The sequence below is a fragment of the Oncorhynchus keta genome, chromosome 20, assembly GCF_023373465.1.
Source record: "Oncorhynchus keta strain PuntledgeMale-10-30-2019 chromosome 20, Oket_V2, whole genome shotgun sequence".
Taxonomy (NCBI): domain Eukaryota; kingdom Metazoa; phylum Chordata; class Actinopteri; order Salmoniformes; family Salmonidae; genus Oncorhynchus; species Oncorhynchus keta.
Window position 1 is genome coordinate 33,467,819 of NC_068440.1, and position 23,071 is coordinate 33,490,889.

The 23,071-nt window shown below is 46.0% G+C and overlaps 1 protein-coding gene and 1 long non-coding RNA gene across 5 annotated transcripts in view; both read left to right on the top strand.

Moving 5' to 3' along the window:
* LOC118373872 (solute carrier family 45 member 4-like) overlaps window positions 1-23,071 on the top strand; it is a 71,447-nt gene that overhangs the window by 26,698 nt on the left and 21,678 nt on the right. Inside the window, exon 1 of one of the 3 annotated variants that reach the window (XM_035760140.2) lies at window positions 18,326-18,527. The exons of the other annotated variants lie outside the window; for them this stretch is intronic. Within the exon in view, the coding sequence (XP_035616033.1) occupies window positions 18,518-18,527 (10 nt within the window). The 5' untranslated portion in view covers window positions 18,326-18,517. Of the gene's footprint in view, window positions 1-18,325; window positions 18,528-23,071 lie in introns of those variants that run through there. 3 annotated transcript variants of the gene reach the window in all.
* On the top strand, window positions 7,275-9,216 carry LOC127909966 (uncharacterized). Of its 2 annotated transcripts, XR_008073174.1 has the most exons (4): window positions 7,275-7,917; window positions 7,966-8,301; window positions 8,858-8,953; window positions 9,014-9,216. It is a non-coding gene; the product is annotated as an uncharacterized LOC127909966 (long non-coding RNA). The 2 variants fall into 2 exon arrangements; XR_008073173.1 differs by lacking the exon at window positions 8,858-8,953.

Here is a 23,071-nt window from a genome sequence, read left to right on the forward strand (position 1 = left end):
ATATCAACACAACATATCCCCACATCTATATCCCCACATCTATATCCCCACATCTATATCAACACATCATATCCCCACATCTATATCAACACATCATATCCCCACATCTATATCAACACATCTATATCAACACAGCATATCCCCACATCTATATCAACACATCTATATCCCCACATCTATATCCACACATCTATATCAACACATCATATCCCCACATCTATATCCCCACATCTATATCAACACATCATATCCCCACATCTATATCAACACATCATATCCCCACATCTATATCAACACAACATATCCCCACATCTATATCAACACAGCATATCCCCACATCTATATCCCCACATCTATATCCCCACATCTATATCAACACATCATATCCCCACATCTATATCCCCACATCTATATCAACACATCATATCCCCACATCTATATCAACACAGCATATCCCCACATCTATATCAACACAACATATCCCCACATCTATATCAACACAACATATCCCCACATCTATATCAACACATCTATATCCCCACATCTATATCAACACATCTATATCCCCACATCTATATCAACACATCATATCCCCACATCTATATCAACACATCATATCCCCACATCTATATCAACACAGCATATCCCCACATCTATATCAACACAACATATCCCCACATCTATATCAACACATCATATCCCCACATCTATATCAACACAACATATCCCCACATCTATATCAACACAACATATCCCCACATCTATATCAACACATCATATCCCCACATCTATATCAACACAACATATCCCCACATCTATATCAACACAACATATCCCCACATCTATATCAACACAGCATATCCCCACATCTATATCAACACAACATATCCCCACATCTATATCAACACAACATATCCCCACATCTATATCAACACAACATATCCCCACACCTATATCACCACATCTATATCAACACATCATATCCCCACATCTATATCAACACATCTATATCCCCACATCTATATCCCCACATCTATATCCCCACATCTATATCAACACATCATATCCCCACATCTATATCAACACATCATATCCCACATCTATATCCCCACATCTATATCAACACATCATATCCCCACATCTATATCAACACAACATATCCCCACATCTATATCAACACAGCATATCCCCACATCTATATCAACACAACATATCCCCACATCTATATCCCCACATCTATATCCCCACATCTATATCCCCACATCTATATCCCCACATCTATATCAACACAACATATCCCCACACCTATATCAACACATCTATATCAACACAACATATCCCCACCACATCTATATCAACACAGCATTTCCACACAACATATCCAAAAGTCCATCTTAAACACATTGGATAAGAATTCAAGGTCCTTCCTGCTCTTCAGTGTTCCTGCCACAGCCCTAATAACAGGCCTGCCTAGGAAAGACCACTCCAGTCCTTTTACTGTCCATCTGATTAGATGCTATCTCGACTGTAAACAGTAAATCATACTGTTTGACTGGCCTGGGGTCGTGGCGGCAGCAAAGTATAGAGACACTGGATGTGACTTAGCAGAGGATTAGAATAACCACGTGGGGGATGCTGGGGGATGCCCTGATACACCAGTGTTCTTCTTGACTAATGATAGCTCAGTCGACTACAGATGTGGATCAAAAATCACCTAACAAATACTTTTTTCAGATGTAGTGAAGAGGAGCTGTGTTTCCATTAGGATACTGTTCTGTTATTAATGCCATTAAATCATCCTTCGAGTCCATCCAGCCACCTCTGTCTGACGTCAGTTTTGATTCCAGTGTTTATAAGGACTAACTCGCTAGCTGTCTCTGGCTGTCCATGCCTCTAAATTTGCTGTTGCGTCTGCTTGGTGATTACAGCTCTCTGAAACACCACAATCCATCCTGGCCTCAAAGACAGCCTACCTACCTCACAGCTCTCACGTCAAGCCACCGCACAGAGGGGGTGGGTGGGGGGTAGTAGTAGTAGTAGTAGTAAAGGGAGAGATGTGTGGAGTGAGGGAGAGGGAGACATTCTCTGCTCAGAGCTTTGACTGAGTTTACAACTCCATGTGTTCCCTGCACTCATTCTCAGGCCATTTACTTTATAGTATACTACATTTGACCAGGGCCTATAGACCTACCTCCTCACTCAGACTGAGTTTCAATGATAGTGTGGGTGACATTGCGTGTTCTGGGTTATCTACCAAGGGCATGGTACTGGAGCAGAGTCCAGTCCAGGGAAACACCCCTGTGGAAGTGACTTAGCGTTTGACTTCAGCATTGTCTGACTGTGTTCATCATAAGGTGAGACAATGCCGTCCGTCATTACAGTCTGTTGAAACGTCTCTTTGTTCTCTCCTTTGACGTAAAGTAGGCCTCTGTCGTCACAAGCTATCACTGATTGATGTGTTATTTGTTTTTGGCAGACTGACAACCCAATTTCCTTAGGTAAAATTCTATATATACCATTGTACATTATCATACACACTATTGCCTATACTGTATAGTGCCCAATATAATGCACTACTTTTGACCGTTAAAGAAGTGACTTTTCACCTATAGCAAAATGAAGCCATAGGCAACGAGTTAGACTAAATAGGTGCCCCAGGGAATAGGCCTAAACTAGAAACCCAGTACCCTGCATTCTGACCATCAGTTTCCTTTGGGAAAGACCGAGAGCAGCAGTATTGTTCTTGATGTGCAGGTTAGGATGGCGACCCACTGTGTAACTGCACTTTTCTTTTGTCGTTATTGAACGTTTATTTTAACCTATAGCCTGATGAGCCCGTCACGAACCAAAGTGCTACAGACTTATATCTATCCTACCCTGCATTTCTAAGGTCTTCCAAAGCCAAGCCAACAAACAGATTACCGACCATTTCCAATCCCACCATACCGTCTCCGCTATGCAATCTGGTTTCAGGGCTGGTCATGGGTGCACCTCAGCCACGCTCAAGGTCCTAAACGATATCTTAACCGCCATCGATAAGAAACAATACTGTGCAGCCATATTCATTAACCTGGCCAAGGCTTTCGACTCTGTCAATCACCACATCCTCATCGGCAGACTCGATAGCCTTGGTTTCTCAAATGATTGCCTCGCCTGGTTCACCAACTACTTCTCTGATAGTGTTCAGTATGTCAAATCGGAGGGCCTGTTGTCCGGACCTCTGGCAGTGTCTATGGGGGTGCCACAGGGTTCAATTCTTGGACCGACTCTCTTCTCTGTATACATCAATGATTTCGCTCTTGCTGCTGGTGAGTCTCTGATCCACCTCTATGCAGACGACACCATTCTGTATACTTCTGGCCCTTCTTTGGACACTGTGTTAACAACCCTCCAGGCAAGCTTCAATGCCATACAACTCTCCTTCCGTGGCCTCCAACTGCTCTTAAATACAAGTAAAACTAAATGCATGCTCTTCAACCGATCACTGCCTGCCCGTCCAGCATCACTACTCTGGACGGTTCTGACTTAGAATATGTGGACAACTACAAATACCTAGGTGTCTGGTTAGACTGTAAACTCTCCTTCCAGACTCACATCAAACATCTCCAATCTAAAGTTGAATCTAGAATTGGCTTCCTATTTCGCAACAGAACATCCTTCACTCATGCTGCCAAACATACCCTCGTAAAACTGACTATCCTACCGATCCTCGACTTCGGTGATGTCACTTACAAAATAGCCTCCAATAACCTACTCAGTAAATTGGATGCAGTCTATCACAGTGCCATCCGTTTTTGTCACCAAAGCCCCATATACTAGCCACCACTGCAACCTGTACGCTCTCTCGTTGGCTGGCCCTCGCTTCATACTCATCACCAAACCCACTGGCTCCAGGTAATCTCCAAGACACTGCTAGGTAAAGTCCCCCCTTATCTCAGCTCGCTGGTAACCATAGCAGCACCCACCTGTAGCACGCGCTCCAGCAGGTATATCTCTCTGGTCACCCCCAAAACCAATTCTTCCTTTGGCCGCCTCTCCTTCCAGTTCTCTGCTGCCAATGACTGGAACGAACTACAAAAATCTCTGAAACTGGAAACACTTATCTCCCTCACTAGCTTTAGGCGCCAGCTGTCAGAGCAGCTCACAGATTACTGCACCTGTACATAGGCCATCTATAATTTAGCCCAAACAACTACCTCATCCCCCTACTGTATTTATTTTTTGCACCCCATTATTTATATTTTTACTTTGCACATTCTTCCACTGCAAATCTACCATTCCAGTGTTTTACCTGCTATATTGTATTTACTTTGCCACCATGGCCTTTATTTTGCCTTTACCTCCCTTATCTCACCTCATTTGCTCACATCGTATATAGACTTATTTTTCTACTGTATTATTGACTATATGTTTGTTTTACTCCATGTGTAACTCTGTGTATGTGTCGAACTGCTTTGCTTTATCTTGGCCAGGTTGCAGTTGTAAATGAGAACTAGTTCTCAACTTGCCTACCTGGTTAAATAAAGGTGTTCTCAACTTGCCTACCTGGTTAAATAAAGGTGAAATAAAACATTTTAAAAAAATGTTGAGCCCTCAACAGGCAGCTCACGTAGGGGATGTTTGTTGACACAGCCTACAGTAGAGAAGGGTAATGGTATTTTCCACTAGAGCTGTTCAAATACAATTATGTGTAAACTGACATCACTGTAGGATGGTGACAGTCAGGGTCAGATTCAACTGAACTGATTCGGCTTGAGACGCCTCAATTCCTTGGTCTGCTGGTGGTTGTCATTGCTGTTCAGCGTTCTGATTATGTCACCGTTTGAAGTCTCGTCTTAAAAAAGATAACATCTTTATTTTAAGAGTGTTGTAATAACTGTGTCATGGGTCTTCAGAAGCGTCATTTATGCGTCATTTATGCATTTATGCTGAGTCAGGTGTGCAGGGTACGTACGGGTGGGGGGGGGGCAGAGCGGGATCGTGATGAAGGGGTAAGAGGGGGGAGAGAGTGGGAACGGAACGAAGGGGTAGGAAGGGGGAGAGAGTGGGAACGAAGGGAAAGAGAGTGGGGACGTGATGAAGGGGTAGGAGGGGGAGAGAGTGGGAACAGAACGAAGGGGTAGGAAGGGGGAGAGAGTGGGAACGAAGGGGAAGAGAGTGGGAACGTGATGAAGGGGTAGAAGGGGGGAGAGAGTGGGAACGTGATGAAGGGGTAGGAGGGGGAGAGAGTGGGAACGTGATGAAGGGGTAGGAGGGGGGAGAGAGTGGGAATGTGATGAAGGGGTAGGAGGGGGGAGAGAGTGGGAACGTGATGAAGGGGTAGGAGGGGGGAGAGAGTGGGAACGTGATGAAGGGGGAGAGTGTGGGAACGTGATGAAGGGGTGATGAAGGGGAGGAGGGGGAGAGAGTGGGAACGTGATGAAGGGGTAGGGGGGAGGGGGGAGAGGGGAATGTGATGAAGGGGTAGGAGGGGGAGAGAGTGGGAAGGGTGATGAAGGGGTAGGAGGGGTAGGAGAGAGTGGGAACGTGATGTAGGAGGGGGAGAGAGTGGGAACGTGATGAAGGGGTAGGAGGGGGGAGAGAGTGGGAACGTGATGAAGGGGTAGGAGGGGGGAGAGAGTGGGAACGTGATGAAGGGGTAGGAGGGGGGAGAGAGTGGGAACGTGATGAAGGGGTAGGAGGGGGGAGAGAGTGGGAACGTGATGAAGGGGTAGGAGGGGAGAGAGTGGGAACGTGATGAAGGGGGAGGAGGGGGGAGAGAGTGGGAACGTGATGAAGGGGTAGGAGGGGGGAGAGAGTGGGAACGTGATGAAGGGGAGAGTGTGGGAACGTGATGAAGGGGTAGGAGGGTAGGAGGGGGGGGGAGAGAGTGGGAACGTGATGAAGGGGTAGGAGGGGGGAGAGAGTGGGAACGTGATGAAGGGGTAGGAGGGGGGAGAGAGTGGGAACGTGATGAAGGGGTAGGAGGGGGGAGAGAGTGGGAACGTGATGAAGGGGTAGGAGGGGGGAGAGAGTGGGAACGTGATGAAGGGGTAGGAGGGGGGAGAGAGTGGGAACGTGATGAAGGGGGAGAGTGGGAACGTGATGAAGGGGTAGGAATGGGGAGAGAGTGGGAACGAAGGGGAAGAGAGTGGGAATGTGATGAAGGGGTAGGAGGGGGGAGAGAGTGGGAACGTGATGAAGGGGTAGGAGGGGGGAGAGAGTGGGAACGTGATGAAGGGGTAGGAGGGGGGAGAGTGTGGGAACGTGATGAAGGGGTAGGAGGGGGGAGAGAGTGGGAACGTGATGAAGGGGGAGGGTGTGGGAACATGATGAAGGGGGAGAGAGTGGGAACATGGTGATCGGGTAGGAAGGGGGAGAGTGGGAATGTGATAAAGGGGAGAGAGTGGGAACATGGTGAAGGGGTAGAGAGCGTGAATGTGATAAAGGGGTAGGAAGGGGGAGAGAGCGGGGCAGAGGGTTGGTAAGAGGGAGTGGATGGAGTGATGTACAGATGTGACATAAGCAACGCTAAACGGTAGCACGCAAGGTTTATGGAACCATTTTTGTTCTTATTTTTTGTTGTTGTTGGTGTATATATATATATATATATATTTACCCAGGCTGTTAAGTACAGTATATGCAAAAGTGTGTGAACTCTATGGTCTGAGTCTCCTGTGAATGTTTGGCTGGCTCCTCTACAGAGTTGTGGCTTTCCCCAACAGGAACCCACTCATGGCTCATAAACGTGGGAACACAATCTCAGGAGAATAATATCCCTGTATCAGGGCTTTTTGCTCATTTTTCAACCACACTCATTGTTTATTATTTTCTTCACAGAAGGAGAACGACCAAAAATGTGACATTTGTTTAGATGAATAAGCCTAGCTCATCTGAACCACATGATATATGAGAACTATACAGTGCATGGGAATATAGGTTATAAGTATTATAGGTTATAAGTACTACTGTCTACCTGAATAGGCCTAGAGCGAATGGCATTACACCAGACAATGTATGTGAACTAGACGATATACACTGAGTATACCAGACATTATGAACTACTTCCTAATATTGAATGTTCTCTCTCTCTCTCTGTCTCTCTCTGTCTGTCTCTTTCTGTCTCTCTCTCTCTCTCTCTCTCTCTCTGTGTGTGTGTGTCTAACATTAAGAATAATACCAGTTTACATGACATCTGCCCTTATGACTAAGGTTACTCTAGACCTACTGTTATATAAACTTATGACTAAGGTTAATCTATTCCTACTGCTCTATAAACTAATAGATGTAGTTAATATAGTTTTACTGTTGTATAAACTCATAAAGTTAATCTAGGCCTACTGTTGTATAAACTCATGCATAAGGTTGATCTAGTTTTACTGTTGTATAAACTCACGAATAAGGTTGTGGATTTGCTCTAATCTATAGAAAGCCAGGCTTGCTAAGACGGTGTTTGGATGTTGGAACCTGGATCCATCCCAGCCTTATTGTCACATCCTGACCATAGTTTGCTCTGTATGTTTCTATGTTTTGGTTGGTCAGGGTGTGACCTGAGTGGGCATTCTATTTTACATGTCTAGTTTGTCTAGTTCTATGTTTGGCCTGATATGGTTCTCAATCAGAGGCAGGTGTTAGTCATTGTCTCTGATTGGGAACCATATTTAGGTAGCCTGTTTGGTGTTGGGTTTTGTGGGTGATTGTTCCTGTCTCTGTGTTTGCACCAGATAGGGCTGTTTTAGGTTTTCACGGTTCTTGTTTTTGTTAGTCTGTTCATGTATAGTTTTCTTCATTAAATAACCATGAATAGAAACCACGCTGTGTTTTGGTCTGACTCTCCTTCAAGTCAAGAAAACCATTACTTATGTTTGGATGTTGGAAGGCAGTGTATAGGTTTAGATGGATCCAGGTTATGTTTGGATGTTGGAAGGCAGGGTATAGGTTTAGATGGATCCAGGTTATGTTTGGATGTTGGAAGGCAGTGTATAGGTTTAGATGGATCCAGGTTATGTTTGGATGTTGGAAGGCAGGGTATAGGTTTAGATGGATCCAGGTTATGTTTGGATGTTGGAAGGCAGGGTATAGGTTTAGATGGATCCAGGTTATGTTTGGATGTTGGAAGGCAGGGTATAGGTTTAGATGGATCCAGGTTATGTTTGGATGTTGGAAGGCAGGGTATAGGTTTAGATGGATCCAGGTTATGTTTGGATGTTGGAAGGCAGTGTATAGGTTTAGATGGATCCAGGTTATGTTTGGATGTTGGAAGGCAGGGTATAGGTTTAGATGGATCCAGGTTATGTTTGGATGTTGGAAGGCAGGGTATAGGTTTAGATGGATCCAGGTATGTTTATGTTTGGATGTTGGAAGGGCAGGGTATAGGTTTAGATGGATCCAGGTTATGTTTGGATGTTGGAAGGCAGGGTATAGGTTTAGATGGATCCAGGTTATGTTTGGATGTTGGAAGGCAGGGTATAGGTTTAGATGGATCCAGGTTATGTTTGGATGTTGGAAGGCAGGGTATAGGTTTAGATGGATCCAGGTTATGTTTGGATGTTGGAAGGCAGGGTATAGGTTTAGATGGATCCAGGTTATGTTTGGATGTTGGAAGGCAGGGTATAGGTTTAGATGGATCCAGGTTATGTTTGGATGTTGGAAGGCAGGGTATAGGTTTAGATGGATCCAGGTTATGTTTGGATGTTGGAAGGCAGGGTATAGGTTTAGATGGATCCAGGTTATGTTTGGATGTTGGAAGGCAGGGTATAGGTTTAGATGGATCCAGGTTATGTTTGGATGTTGGAAGGCAGGGTATAGGTTTAGATGGATCCAGGTTATGTTTGGATGTTGGAAGGTTTAGATGGATCCAGGTTATGTTTGGGTATAGGTTTAGATGGATCCAGGTTATGTTTGGATGTTGGAAGGCAGGGTATAGGTTTAGATGGATCCAGGTTATGTTTGGATGTTGGAAGGCAGTGTATAGGTTTAGATGGATCCAGGTTATGTTTGGATGTTGGAAGGTTTAGATGGATCCAGGGTATAGGTTTAGATGGATCCAGGTTATGTTTGGATGTTGGAAGGCAGGGTATAGGTTTAGATGGATCCAGGTTATGTTTGGATGTTGGAAGGCAGGGTATAGGTTTAGATGGATCCAGGTTATGTTTGGATGTTGGAAGGCAGGGTATAGGTTTAGATGGATCCAGGTTATGTTTGGATGTTGGAAGGCAGGGTATAGGTTTAGATGGATCCAGGTTATGTGCCTTTAGTGTTATTACAGGGAGGAGTTAAGGGTGTGAATGTTGAAACGTTAAAACAAAAGTTAAGATAAATCCCTAAGGGAAACAACTACTTCAAGGTCTCGGAGCGAGTGACGTTATCGATTTGAAACGCTACTAGCGCGCACCACTAACTAGCCAGCCATTTCACATTAGTTACATAGGCACGTTTGACTGTCCACTGATATATGCTACATATAGTCAAACGTGCCTATTTACAGGTTTTTACTATTTCGTAATAGCTGCAGCAGGACGTGTGATTTATGAGTACTATCATCATGCTGCAGATTATGCAAAAAATCCAACCAGCCATGCTTCAATTGAGACTAAATATTTGATTACGCCCCAACACAGTAAAACAACACATCTGTCAGACAGCCGGTCATCTTGGTTATTTTCCATCCCCAGTGCAAATGAAATGCGAACTTCACAGATTTTCCGGCTGCCCGATGAACTAACGGTAGGCATATCGTATGATTGGATTATAACACCACGCCACTGGCTAATCCCTGGCATCCCTGCCCTATGGTATGTTGTCCAGAAATGCCAACTATTTGCAAGGCAGCGAGGAGGCTTCCATTTTGTCCATCTGTGTTTACTTCCCTGTGCTGAATAAGAAGAATCACCACAAAGAGATGTAGATTGAGAAGTTTGCTAGGCGGGAATGTGTGAGCCGGCACATTTTTTACCCCCCCCCCTCCCACCTGTTTTTCGCCGTGGAATCATTTTTGGGGGGTGAGGTCACCGACAAACCCAACTCTCAGCTGGTGATGGGAGGGATGATCCAACTGGAATCATTTTTGGGGGGTGAGGTCACCGACAAACCCAACTCTCAGCTGGTGATGGGAGGGATGATCCAACTGGAATCATTTTTGGGGGGTGAGGTCACCGACAAACCCAACTCTCAGCTGGTGATGGGAGGGATGATCCAACTGGAATCATTTTTGGGGGGTGAGGTCACCGACAAACCCAACTCTCAGCTGGTGATGGGAGGGATGATCCAACTGGAATCATTTTTGGGGGGTGAGGTCACCGACAAAACCCAACTCTCAGCTGGTGATGGGAGGGATGATCCAACTGGAAAAGGTCACCGACAAACCCAACTCTCAGCTGGTGATGGGAGGTGATCCAACTGGAATCATTTTTTTCTCGACAAACCCAACCTGACAAACCCAATTCTCAGCTGTGTTGATGGGAGGGTTCTCTGTTAAAATACAGTCCTCAATCCCCATCCAACATTCCTGGACCTCTGAGGAAAAGGCTGTGTTGATGTGGTTCTCTGTTAAAATACTAGTCCTCAATCCCCATCCAACATTCCTGCATACCTCTGAGGAAAAGTTAGTTGGACAGTGGGTTATTAGTTGGACAGTGGGTTATTAGTTGGACAGTGGGTTATTAGTTGGACAGTGGGTTATTAGTTGGACAGTGGGTTATTAGTTGGACAGTGGGTTATTAGTTGGACAGTGGGTTATTAGTTGGACAGTGGGTTATTAGTTGGACAGTGGGTTATTAGTTGGACAGTGGGTTATTAGTTGGACAGTGGGTTATTAGTTGGACAGTGGGTTATTAGTTGGACAGTGGGTTATTAGTTGGACAGTGGGTTATTAGTTGGACAGTGGGTTATTAGTTGGACAGTGGGTTATTAGTTGGATATTGTATAAGTAGGGTCACAGCTCAGATCAGGGTTGACTAAACCCGGTCCTGTGGCCCCCCTGGGTCCACGTTTTGGGTTTTGTCCTTGCCCAAACCCAGTCCTGTGGCCCCCCTGGGTCCACGTTTTGGGTTTTGTCCTTGCCCAAACCCAGTCCTGTGGCCCCCCTGGGTCCACGTTTTGGGTTTTGTCCTTGCCCAAACCCAGTCCTGTGGCCCCCCTGGGTCCACGTTTTGGGTTTTGTCCTTGCCCAAACCCAGTCCTGTGGCCCCTCTGGGTCCACGTTTTAGGTTTTGTCCTTGCCCAAACCCAGTCCTGTGGCCCCTCTGGGTCCATGTTTTGGGTTTTGTCCTTGCCCAAACCCAGTCCTGTGGCCCCTCTGGGTCCATGTTTTGCACTACACAGTTGACTCCAATAAATAATGCTAGATTACATGTTTAGGTAATCTATCTCGGGGGTAGGCAACCCTGTTCCTGGAGTGATGCAGGTGCTGCAGGATTGGAGGCACCAGACCTGACCAACTGAGCTAATGGATCACTTGGTCTGGTCACCTGTTCTTCCAGTTCAGTAAAAAAATCAAGTTGCCTACCTCTAAACTAGCTGAACATTGCATAGCGTATGTCCAATGTCCAATCTCAGCAAGGTTATGGTGCGGCCACAAAGAACAGTCAGTGACTTACACACTGTGAAATCCCACTGTGGGTTTAATGAATGCACTGCTAGTAGACCTCTGAAATCTGTACTGCTATCACACACACACACACACACACACACACACACACACACACACACACACACACACACACACACACACACACACACACACACACACACACACACACACACACACACAAATACACACAGGCCCCCCCAGGGCACCCAATACTGCTGGCTCTCTGTCCCTCTTTCCCTCCCAGTTAGACAGCAAGGAGAGATTTTGCCATTTCTCTGACTGCTCACAGTTGAAATCAGGCAACGAGATGGAGGACTTGCGGTAGACTCATCTCATCACTCTATCAGATCTAACTGCTTTAATTCACATTAAGCTGGGGCGTTTTCCTTTCATTAACGTGAGATGATAGCTAGATGACATATAGCACTCTGATATGAGCTGTGTGCGTCATGTCATGTGCTCGTTAATTTGTCCAGTACTCTGTCTATATGAGCTGGCCTCATCCCATGTAGTCCTATGGGGCTCATCCCATGTAGTCCTATGGGGCTCATCCCATGTAGTCCTATGGGGCTCATCCCATGTAGTCCTATGGGGCTCATCCCATGTCGTCCTATGGGGCTCATCCCATGTCGTCCTATGGGGCTCATCCCATGTCGTCCTATGGGGCTCATCCCATGTCGTCCTATGGGGCTCATCCCATGTCGTCCTATGGGGCTCATCCCATGTCGTCCAATGGGGCTCATCCCATGTCGTCCTATGGGGCTCATCCCATGTCGTCCTATGGGGCCCTTTACCTTATTACATGTCAAACAGGAAGCTGTGTGTGTGTGTGTGTGTGTGTGTGTGTGTGTGTGTGTGTGTGTGTGTGTGTGTGTGTTATGTCACACAGGAAGCAGTGTGTGTGGGCAGGCAGGGGGCAGGAACCTTCCGTGACTCTGGAGCTTACTGATAGAGAGAGGCTTTGAGGCACACACACACCTCACAGCCTGCTGCCAGCCCCCAGACATCCTTCTGGTCCTTCTGTAGCTCAGTTGGTAGAGCATGGCGCTTGTAACGCCAGGGTAGTGGGTTCGATTCCCCGGGACCACCCATACGTAGAATGTATGCACACATGACTGACTGTAAGTCGCTTTGGATAAAAGCGTCTGCTAAATGGCATATATATACTGTGCCGTGCCTCATGGGTATGACACATATCACAGATAGAGCCGAGTCTCTCTTTTTAAAAAAATTATTTTTTAAATTTTTTTATGCCATTTAGCAGACGCTTTTATCCAAAGCGACTTACAGTCATGTGTGCATACATTCTACGTATGGGTGGTCCCGGGGATCGAACCCACTACCCTGGCATTACAAGCGCCATGCTCTACCAACTGAGCTACAGAAGGACCACCCAAGGACCACTCTCTCACACACACACACTCTCTCTTTCATAATGGATTTTTAATAATTGTCAGTGTGAGCTTTACCTAATTTCTGACTATAAAATGCATTATGCAAAGTGTTAGGCTAACGTCTTGTTCCTAGACATCACAGTGACCATGGATCTGATGGGTTGAACATAGATTGACTATAACAGGCCAACTAGAAACAAAACCATTGGTAATAAAAGGATGGGAACCGGGGTTGGGGTCAATTCCATTCTATTCCGAAAGTAAACCAAATTCCACTTCCACATTTTCCCTCATTGAAAAGTATTGAATAGAATTGTAATTTCAGTGTACTTCAGTGTACTTCAGTGTACTTCCTGAATATGGAATTGACCCCAACCCTGATGGGAACCATTAAGCCTAGGAGCTTTATGGTCCATGTTGGTCTCTGTTCTTTTTAATATCATAAACATTACCACGCTCTTTACAATCAACCTTTATTCTCTCTGGTTGTCTTCCATTGTTTCGTGGCCTGTGAGGCTTTTCATCAGCTTCTCCAAAACAATCAGTGCCTGTTGAACCCAGATCCTTTGGCTAGAGCGAGACCTATTCATTTAGGGTTTGTTTTATTTCAATATAGCCATCGTCATCACTCTCCGAACCTTGAGCCATCTGTGCCCACAAAAGCAGGAAACACCCACACTGTGACCTATTTCGTTCCAGGAGCCCCGTTGGGAACCTAATTTGTCTGACTAGCTTCCAATAGAGAATGTTTAATGAGGTGTAGTGACTGGGTGGTAATGTTGTTGTGTTGTCACAGAACGTTGCAGATGCTACTGCAGCAGTTCATTTTAGCCTAGAATCTGTGATGCTGTGGTTTACTCCCAGTTGTAAAAAAAGGGAATTTAGAGTTATGTATTGTGAGGGAGTCCATGGAGACGGCAGTATAATGTGAGAAATGTCTCATTTTTAGTGATCTTCTGTCTGATTTTACTTTGGGGGGCTGTGTTAAAGGGATGTTGTGGATGCCATTGTTATGTCTCTGTGTCCAGTATGAAGGAAGTTGGAGGTAATTTCACAAGCCAATGCTAACTCACGTTAGCGGAAGTATATAAAGGGTCTCATTGCCAAAATCCCAAAGTATCCCTTTAATAATCTGTAAACATACAACACAACGCAATTTAGTCTTATTTTGTCCCCGTCTGTTAAATTCACCATGTCTCTGCTGGGGTTGATTGGAGGAAGAATCCTCTCTTCCTCTGCCTCTACTGCAGTGTCCCAGGACTGTGGCTGACGACTGACTACTGCAGTATTATGTAACACTGCTGACTAACAGGTGTGTGTGTTTCTTGCCGTTTTAAATGCGAGTAGAGTGGATGCAGCATAAAACAAAATGTCCTTGTTACATTAGAAGCCAGCTCGGAATCAGTCAATCAGAGCTGAGGACGGCCCCTCTCTTCTCATTCACCCGTACACTGCTAACACACAATACATCATCTTACCGCACTGTGCAAATGACCTTGAAGGCACCTTGATGACACTACTATTCTACGCGCGAAGAAGGGGGAACAAACAGCTGTGCGTGTGATTCATACTGCGGGACAGCTGAGCTAGCTCTTCTCCTGGCTGTCTTCTATTCTGTATTACAGGGCAGTACGGACTCCCCTGTCCTGGCTGTCTTCTATTCTGTATTACAGGGCAGTACTGACTCCCCTGTCCTGGCTGTCTTCTATTCTGTATTACAGGGCAGTACGGACTCCCCTGTCCTGGCTGTCTTCTATTCTGTATTACAGGGCAGTACGGACTCCCCTGTCCTGGCTGTCTTCTATTCTGTATTACAGGGCAGTACGGACTCCCTTCTCCTGGCTGTCTTCTATTCTGTATTACAGGGCAGTACGGACTCCCTTCTCCTGGCTGTCTTCTATTCTGTATTACAGGGCAGTACGGACTCCCCTGTCCTGGCTGTCTTCTATTCTGTATTACAGGGCAGTACGGACTCCCCTGTCCTGGCTGTCTTCTATTCTGTATTACAGGGCAGTACGGACTCCCCTGTCCTGGCTGTCTTCTATTCTGTATTACAGGGCAGTACGGACTCCCCTGTCCTGGCTGTCTTCTATTCTGTATTACAGGGCAGTACGGACTCCCCTGTCCTGGCTGTCTTCTATTCTGTATTACAGGGCAGTACGGACTCCCCTGTCCTGGCTGTCTTCTATTCTGTATTACAGGGCAGTACTGACTCCCCTGTCCTGGCTGTCTTCTATTCTGTATTACAGGGCAGTACGGACTCCCCTGTCCTGGCTGTCTTCTATTCTGTATTACAGGGCAGTACGGACTCCCCTGTCCTGGCTGTCTTCTATTCTGTATTACAGGGCAGTACGGACTCCCCTGTCCTGGCTGTCTTCTATTCTGTATTACAGGGCAGTACGGACTCCCCTGTCCTGGCTGTCTTCTATTCTGTATTACAGGGCAGTACGGACTCCCCTGTCCTGGCTGTCTTCTATTCTGTATTACAGGGCAGTACTGACTCCCCTGTCCTGGCTGTCTTCTATTCTGTATTACAGGGCAGTATGGACTCCCCTGTCCTGGCTGTCTTCTATTCTGTATTACAGGACAGTACGGACTCCCCTGTCCTGGCTGTCTTCTAAGGTGAATGCACCAATTTGTAAGTCGCTCTGGATAAGAGCGTCTGCTAAATGACTTAAATGTAAATGTAATGTAAATGCAGTACGGACTCCCCTGTCCTGGCTGTCTTCTATTCTGTATTACAGGGCAGTACTGACTCCCCTGTCCTGGCTGTCTTCTATTCTGTATTACAGGGCAGTACGGACTCCCCTGTCCTGGCTGTCTTCTATTCTGTATTACAGGGCAGTACGGACTCCCCTGTCCTGGCTGTCTTCTATTCTGTATTACAGGGCAGTACGGACTCCCCTGTCCTGGCTGTCTTCTATTCTGTATTACAGGGCAGTACGGACTCCCTGTCCTGGCTGTCTTCTATTCTGTATTACAGGGCAGTACGGACTCCCCTGTCCTGGCTGTCTTCTATTCTGTATTACAGGGCAGTACTGACTCCCCTGTCCTGGCTGTCTTCTATTCTGTATTACAGGGCAGTACGGACTCCCCTGTCCTGGCTGTCTTCTATTCTGTATTACAGGGCAGTACGGACTCCCCTATCCTGGCTGTCTTCTATTCTGTATTACAGGGCAATACGGACTCCCCAACCTGGGTCCTGAGCATCTCCTTTCGCTGCTTAATGAATGCACCAATACAAACACAACCCCCCTCTCACTCTCACTCACTCACACACACACAGACATGCACACACACCCTCAGATCAACACGGAAAACAAACGCTGCAACGTAGCCTGCCGTGAGGGGGATTTCTGTCTGTCTGTCTGTCTGTCTGTCTGTCTGTGTCTCTTATTTGAGTCAGATATACCCTGCTCTCTGCTCGGTCGGCGGAGCCTGGCAAAGCTCTTCATCACTGGGTGCACTTTAAACCGCCCTCGGTAATTAAATCACCCTTTTCGATGTCAACTGCAGGAAGGCAGGCAGGCCGCTGTGCCACCGGTGGCTCTATTGGCAGGAGCCTCCACCTGTCATAATGTTTCACTTCTTAAGTGCGTAACAAAATTACATTTTGTTGATGCAGTTTATTTAGTTTCTTAATTGTATTTCAGTGTTATTGTCTATTGTTGATAGTTATCCCTAGGCTACAGAATGAATTGAAGTTTCGCTCCTCTGGTTTTCTGAAGATGTTTAAAAGCTATAGTACTTTGTCAGTGGACCCGGCAGTACAGTGGACCCGGCAGTACAGTGAAACCGGCAGTACAGTGGACCCGGCAGTACAGTGGACCCGGCAGTACAGTGGACCCGGCAGTACAGTGGACCCGGCTGCTCTAATCACTGCTCCCTACATTCTTAGAAGAAAAGGTGCTATCTAGAACCTGAAAGGGCTCTTTGGCTCCCCATAGGGGAAACCCTCTCACTCTCACTTCACACACACAGACAGAACACCTCAGATCCATGGAAAACAAACCCAACGTACACAGAGGGTTCTACATGGAACCCAAAAGGGTTCTACCCTTTTTTTCTAAAGAGTGTACCGCACCACTGTTTAACTGGGAAACGAGTGCTCTGTTGCCTCCATCCATCAAGTGAGGGTTGAGAACAGCATTTCTATTGTTGGAAACACAGTGAGGGTTGAGAACAGCATTTCTATTGTTGGAAACACAGTGAGGGTTGAGAACAGCATTTCTATTGTTGGAAACAAAGTGAGGGTTGAGAACAGCATTTCTATTGTTGGAAACAAAGTGAGGGTTGAGAACAGCATTTCTATTGTTGGAAACAAAGTGAGGGTTGAGAACAGCATTTCTATTGTTGGAAACACAGTGAGGGTTCCATGTAAAAGAACAGCATTTCTATTGTTGGAAACAAAGTGAGGGTTGAGAACAGCATTTCTATTGTTGGAAACACAGTGAGGGTTGAGAACAGCATTTCTATTGTTGGAAACACAGTGAGGGTTGAGAACAGCATTTCTATTGTTGGAAACACAGGGAGGGTTGAGAACAGCATTTCTATTGTTGGAAACACAGTGAGGGTTGAGAACAGCATTTCTATTGTTGGAAACACAGTGAGGGTTGAGAACAGCATTTCTATTGTTGGAAACACAGTGAGGGTTGAGAACAGCATTTCTATTGTTGGAAACACAGTGAGGGTTGAGAACAGCATTTCTATTGTTGGAAACACAGTGAGGGTTGAGAACAGCATTTCTATTGTTGGAAACACAGGGAGGGTTGAGAACAACATTTCTATTGTTGGAAACACAGTGAGGGTTGAGAACAGCATGTGAAATGATCCTGTAAATAATTCATACAGGACATCCCTCTGCTAGCCGACACTCTTAGCAAAAAGGGTTCTTCGGCTGTCCCCCATAGGAGAGCCCTATTTGGTTCCAGGTGGAACCATTTTGGGTTCCTGGGTTCCATGTAGAACCCTCTGTGAAAAGGGTTCTACATGGAACCCAAAAGGGTTCTACCTGGACCCAAAAAGGGTTCTCCAAAGGATTATCTTATGGGGACAGCTGAATAACCCTTTTAGATTGCACCTTTTTTTCCCGAAGAGTGTAGATGTAGACCCCTCTCTGTCCCTGTTGCCAGCCATCTCAGCTACACATTGATTGTTGTCAAGGTGTTTTTGTTAGCAGTTGTTAATGGGTGTTTCCCAAGCAGCAACCTATTCCCTATAAAGCCCTATTGGCTCTGATCAAAAGTAGGGCACTATATAGGGAATAGTATGCCATTTGGGACAATGATTTGTACTGCAACCCTGGTCTGTTGAGGTTCTGCTATGTTTCCTCCTCTGTCTGTCTCTCTCCCTCCAAGTGTTAAGGCCAGGCAGGCTGTTATGCACCTGACCAAGTCTAGCTGGCAGCAGCGCAGCCCCAGAAAGCACCCGTTTCCTGCCAGTCCTCTATCATCCAGCCTGTGACTACTTCACTTCATCCCCCCAAGCCCTCCTCCCTCTCTCCTACAGTCCCTGACTTGCTTTCACTTTTCACACCAACCACTCAGACCCCAACATGATTTATGGTCAGTTTCATTTTCTCATGAAAAGCCCTCTAATAAAAATGGTTGGATGGGAAGGGTGTCGTAATGGATGAAATTGTTTTATATCTAAATGGCAGCAGCAACGGAGGAATGGACAGGTCGAAAGCTCAATCCTGGGAGTGTAAATTAGTGTACAGGTGGTTAATTAGTGTGTGTGTGTGTGTGTGTGTGTGTGTGTGTGTGTGTGCTTGACACTTGTTTTGATCTGAGCAGCTTTTGCAGCCCAGGGCCTACCATATAAGATGTTGTGACACATGAGACGGACCAGACTCTAGACTGTTAAGCTCTCCATTCCTCAGAACAGAACATCCTCGTAGAAGTCATAAAAACCTTTGTCCTTCTACATGTCCCATCCACTTCCAGACATTAGCCATCGATAAATCACCTCTAAGTGTCTCAGCCAAGTCAATGTAAATGTCATTGTTATTGACTGTGGCCTAATGGTCATTGGGTTGGGAAGGGTAAACTGACCTGACACCTTGCTTACCCAAGGAATTCCACAAGATGCACTGATAGCATTTGTGTCTAATGATTCTGTTGTGGAGCTATATGAGCTGGCACCAAGACTGACTGAACACACTGTAAGGCCTGGACCAGAGCCATATGAATGAGCCAGCTGTGCTCGTTCAGTTCCACATATGGGACGCCATTGTGTGTCAAATGGGAATGATGTGTCAAGATTAACGTCTTTGATGGAGAAGATTGTGAGTTGCCCCCTTCTCACGTCCTTATTACCCACTGTGGGTTGTTTTCATTTTTCCCCTCAGTCATTCTCTTTATGTTTCTCTCGCTCTCTGTCTCTCGCTCTCTGCCTCTGTCCATCTGTCTCTCTGTCCCTCTCACTGTCTCTCTCTGTCCCTCACCCCCCTCTCTCTGCCTCTGTCCAGCTGTCTCTCTGTCCCTCTCACTGTCTCTCTGTCCCTCACCCCCTCTCTCTGCCTCTGTCCAGCTGTCTCTCTGTCCCTCTCACTGTCTCTCTGTCCCTCACCCCCCTCTCTCTGCCTCTGTCCAGCTGTCTCTCTGTCCCTCTCACTGTCGCTCTCTATCCATCACCCCCCTCTCTCTGTCCCTCACCCCCTCTCTCTGTCCCTCACCCCCTCTCTCTGTCCCTCACCCCCCTCTCCTCTCTCTGTCCATCACCCCCCTCTCTCTGCCTCTGTCCAGCTGTCTCTCTGTCCCTCTCACTGTCTCTCTGTCCCTCACCCCCCTCTCTCTGCCTCTGTCCAGCTGTCTCTCTGTCCCTCTCACTGTCGCTCTCTATTCATCACCCCCTCTCTCTGTCCCTCACCCCCTCTCTCTGTCCCTCACCCCCTCTCTCTGTCCCTCCCCCCCCTCTCTCTGTCCATCACCCCCCTCTCTCTATCCATCACCCCCCTCTCTCTGTCCCTCACCCCCCTCTCTCTATCCATCACCCCCTCTCTCTGTCCCTCACCCCCCTCTCTCTGTCCCTCACCCCCCTCTCTCTGTCCCTCACCCCCCTCTCTCTGTCCCTCACCCCCCTCTCTCTGTCCCTCACCCCCTCTCTGTCCTCACCCCCTCTCTCTGTCCCTCACCCCCTCTCTCTGTCCCTCACCCCCCTCTCTCTGTCCCTCACCCCCCTCTCTCTGTCTAGTTTTGTGACTCTGCTCTTTCCTACATGGTCTAAATCTGTCTGTCCTAAGTCTCGCTGGGCAACAGTAAATATATCCTGAAGTAGTGCGAGTCACACTGCTCTCAGTATTGTTCCACATCTTTGACCCGGTGGAGAGAAAAATCCTGGTCTTTATTTACTAGAATCGGACATCCTGTTTACCTCGACCGCTTTCCCAAAGAAACAAACTGCTTACCGACAGATTCAAATCTGTTTGCGACATTTTATGTGTTTGTATCCAACGCCGACAGCAGGTTGTGACCAAAACAAGTGAACAATTTACAGAAACACAGTTTTGGGGCCCTGTGAGTAACCTCAATTAAAACCTTGAGGAGGAAGTCATGTCTCATTGATTGGTCATTGAGGGGTCATAAGGACATGTCTACAGCAAGTCCGTCTACAGGCAACAGGAAGTAGTGATGTTTGGGGCACAGTGGAGCTCTGGGTTCCCAAGCCACCTGGGTCATGGTCATCATCAACAACCATCAGGTTCACTTGAACCAGAATGTGAACAGGGCTTCACTTACTGTGAGATCCTGTATAGTCTACACTCTGATAAGACCATAACCCACTAGTCTACACTCTGTTAAGACCATAACCCGCTAGTCTACACTCTGATAAGACCATAACCCACTAGTCTACACTCTGATAATACCATAACCCACTAGTGTACATTCTGATAAGACCATAACCCACTAGTCTACACTCTGATAAGACCATAACCAACTAGTCTACACTCTGATAAGACCATAACCCACTAGTCTACACTCTGATAAGACCATAACCCACTAGTGTACATTCTGATAAGACCATAACCCACTAGTCTACACTCTGATAAGACCATAACCCACTAGTGTACATTCTGATAAGACCATAACCCACTAGTCTACACTCTGTTAATACCATAACCCACTAGTGTACATTCTGATAAGACCATAACCCACTAGTCTACACTCTGATAAGACCATAACCAACTAGTCTACACTCTGATAAGACCATAACCCACTAGTCTACACTCTGATAAGACCATAACCCACTAGTCTACACTCTGATAAGACCATAACCCACTAGTCTACACTCTGATAAGACCATAATCAACTAGTCTACACTCTGATAAGACCATAACCCACTAGTCTACATTCTGATGAGCCCATAACCCACTAGTCTACACTCTGATAAGACCATAACCAACTAGTCTACACTCTGATAAGACCATAACCCACTAGTCTACACTCTGATAAGACCATAACCCACTAGTCTACATTCTGATGAGCCCATAACCCACTAGTCTACACTCTGATAAGACCATAACCCACTAGTCTACACTCTGATAAGACCATAACCCACTAGTCTACACTCTGATAAGACCATAATCAACTAGTCTACACTCTGATAAGACCATAACCAACTAGTCTACACTCTGATAAGACCATAACCCACTAGTCTACACTCTGATAAGACCATAACCCACTAGTCTACATTCTGATGAGCCCATAACCCACTAGTCTACACTCTGATAAGACCATAACCCACTAGTCTACACTCTGATAAGACCATAATCCACTATAGTGGAAACAACATTGATTCGACCAGTGTGTTCCCAGTGGGAAAGTTATAACATTTTCTGAGCAGGTATAAGAGTAGCCTACTCATTTTATTTCATTTTTTAGCTGATTCCAGAGTTCTTAGAATGAAATGTGAGATTTGTTCTCACTGGCAAAGTTTTATATTATAAATGATCACTTTGCTTCATTGAAAATGTCGGGGGTGTGGCCTCGTCTAACACGGTGAGGGGGTGTGGCCTCGTCTAACACGGTGAGGGGGTGTGGCCTCGTACTATCCTCCTTAAGGTGTATGCAACCATAATGTGACAGCCAGCCAAACTCCAATCAAGAACTTAACCAGAGTCAGGGATAGGCTTTCCAGAACCCTCCAGTTTTATAGTTGAAACGGTGTAAAAATGAAGTCATTGGAGCATCTCAGACTAAAAGGCATTATTAATGCACAACCGAGTCTAACCGACGTATCATAGTCACATAGTGAACAATGCAATACTTGACCAACACTGTACATAGAAAACATATCCTGCTTGAATATTGTTCTAAATAGGATTAGTATTTATATAACATGTAAACTAACTTAAGTGTGAGGAGAAATCACATGTAGGGAGAAGCTAGCTCCAAAACAGCACTTAACAGGCAGGCTAGGCTAACGAGGGAATACATGTCATCGATTTACTTAAAAACTCAGAATTAAAACATGACCTGCAGAAAATACTTAGAATACTAAAAGATGAATATCTTAGAACTGATTTGTACTTACAGGCCAGGCTTAACAAAGGCTTAGCAAGAAGGATGGCAGAAGATAAACCTCCGCATTATGTCACTCTTTTCCAACATCATGAACTGCATCATTTCCTATTTTTCCTGTTTTACCACCAACAAATAAGTAGCACAGCGGAGTACACGCTAGCTGCTGCTACAACGAAACAGCCACTGGATGGCGCCAAATCAAAAGCCACTTGGCCAAAAGAATAGTAGGCAGAATAGGCCTCATCTAACATATTGCACTTGAATGGATCTTAAACACAGAACAGACAGCTGGTATGATTCATTGTGACAAAATGTTTCCAAATATCAGTTTGTTGGATGAGACGATGGATGAATGACAATCACCCACGTGTCCTTCTAAGATGGTGTTGTTACTTGCATATTACTAGCATGTAGGCTACCCCATTTATGTACACCAGGACTCCGTTCTGTGCCTGCGTAGTAGCCAGTGAATTGGCACACTTCACTGAATCTGCTTTGTCATTCAGCAAGTAACACTACGTAAAAGGGCTACTTTGACCAAGATGACAGAAACGTGCAGGTAGCCTTAATAGCCCAGAGAAAAT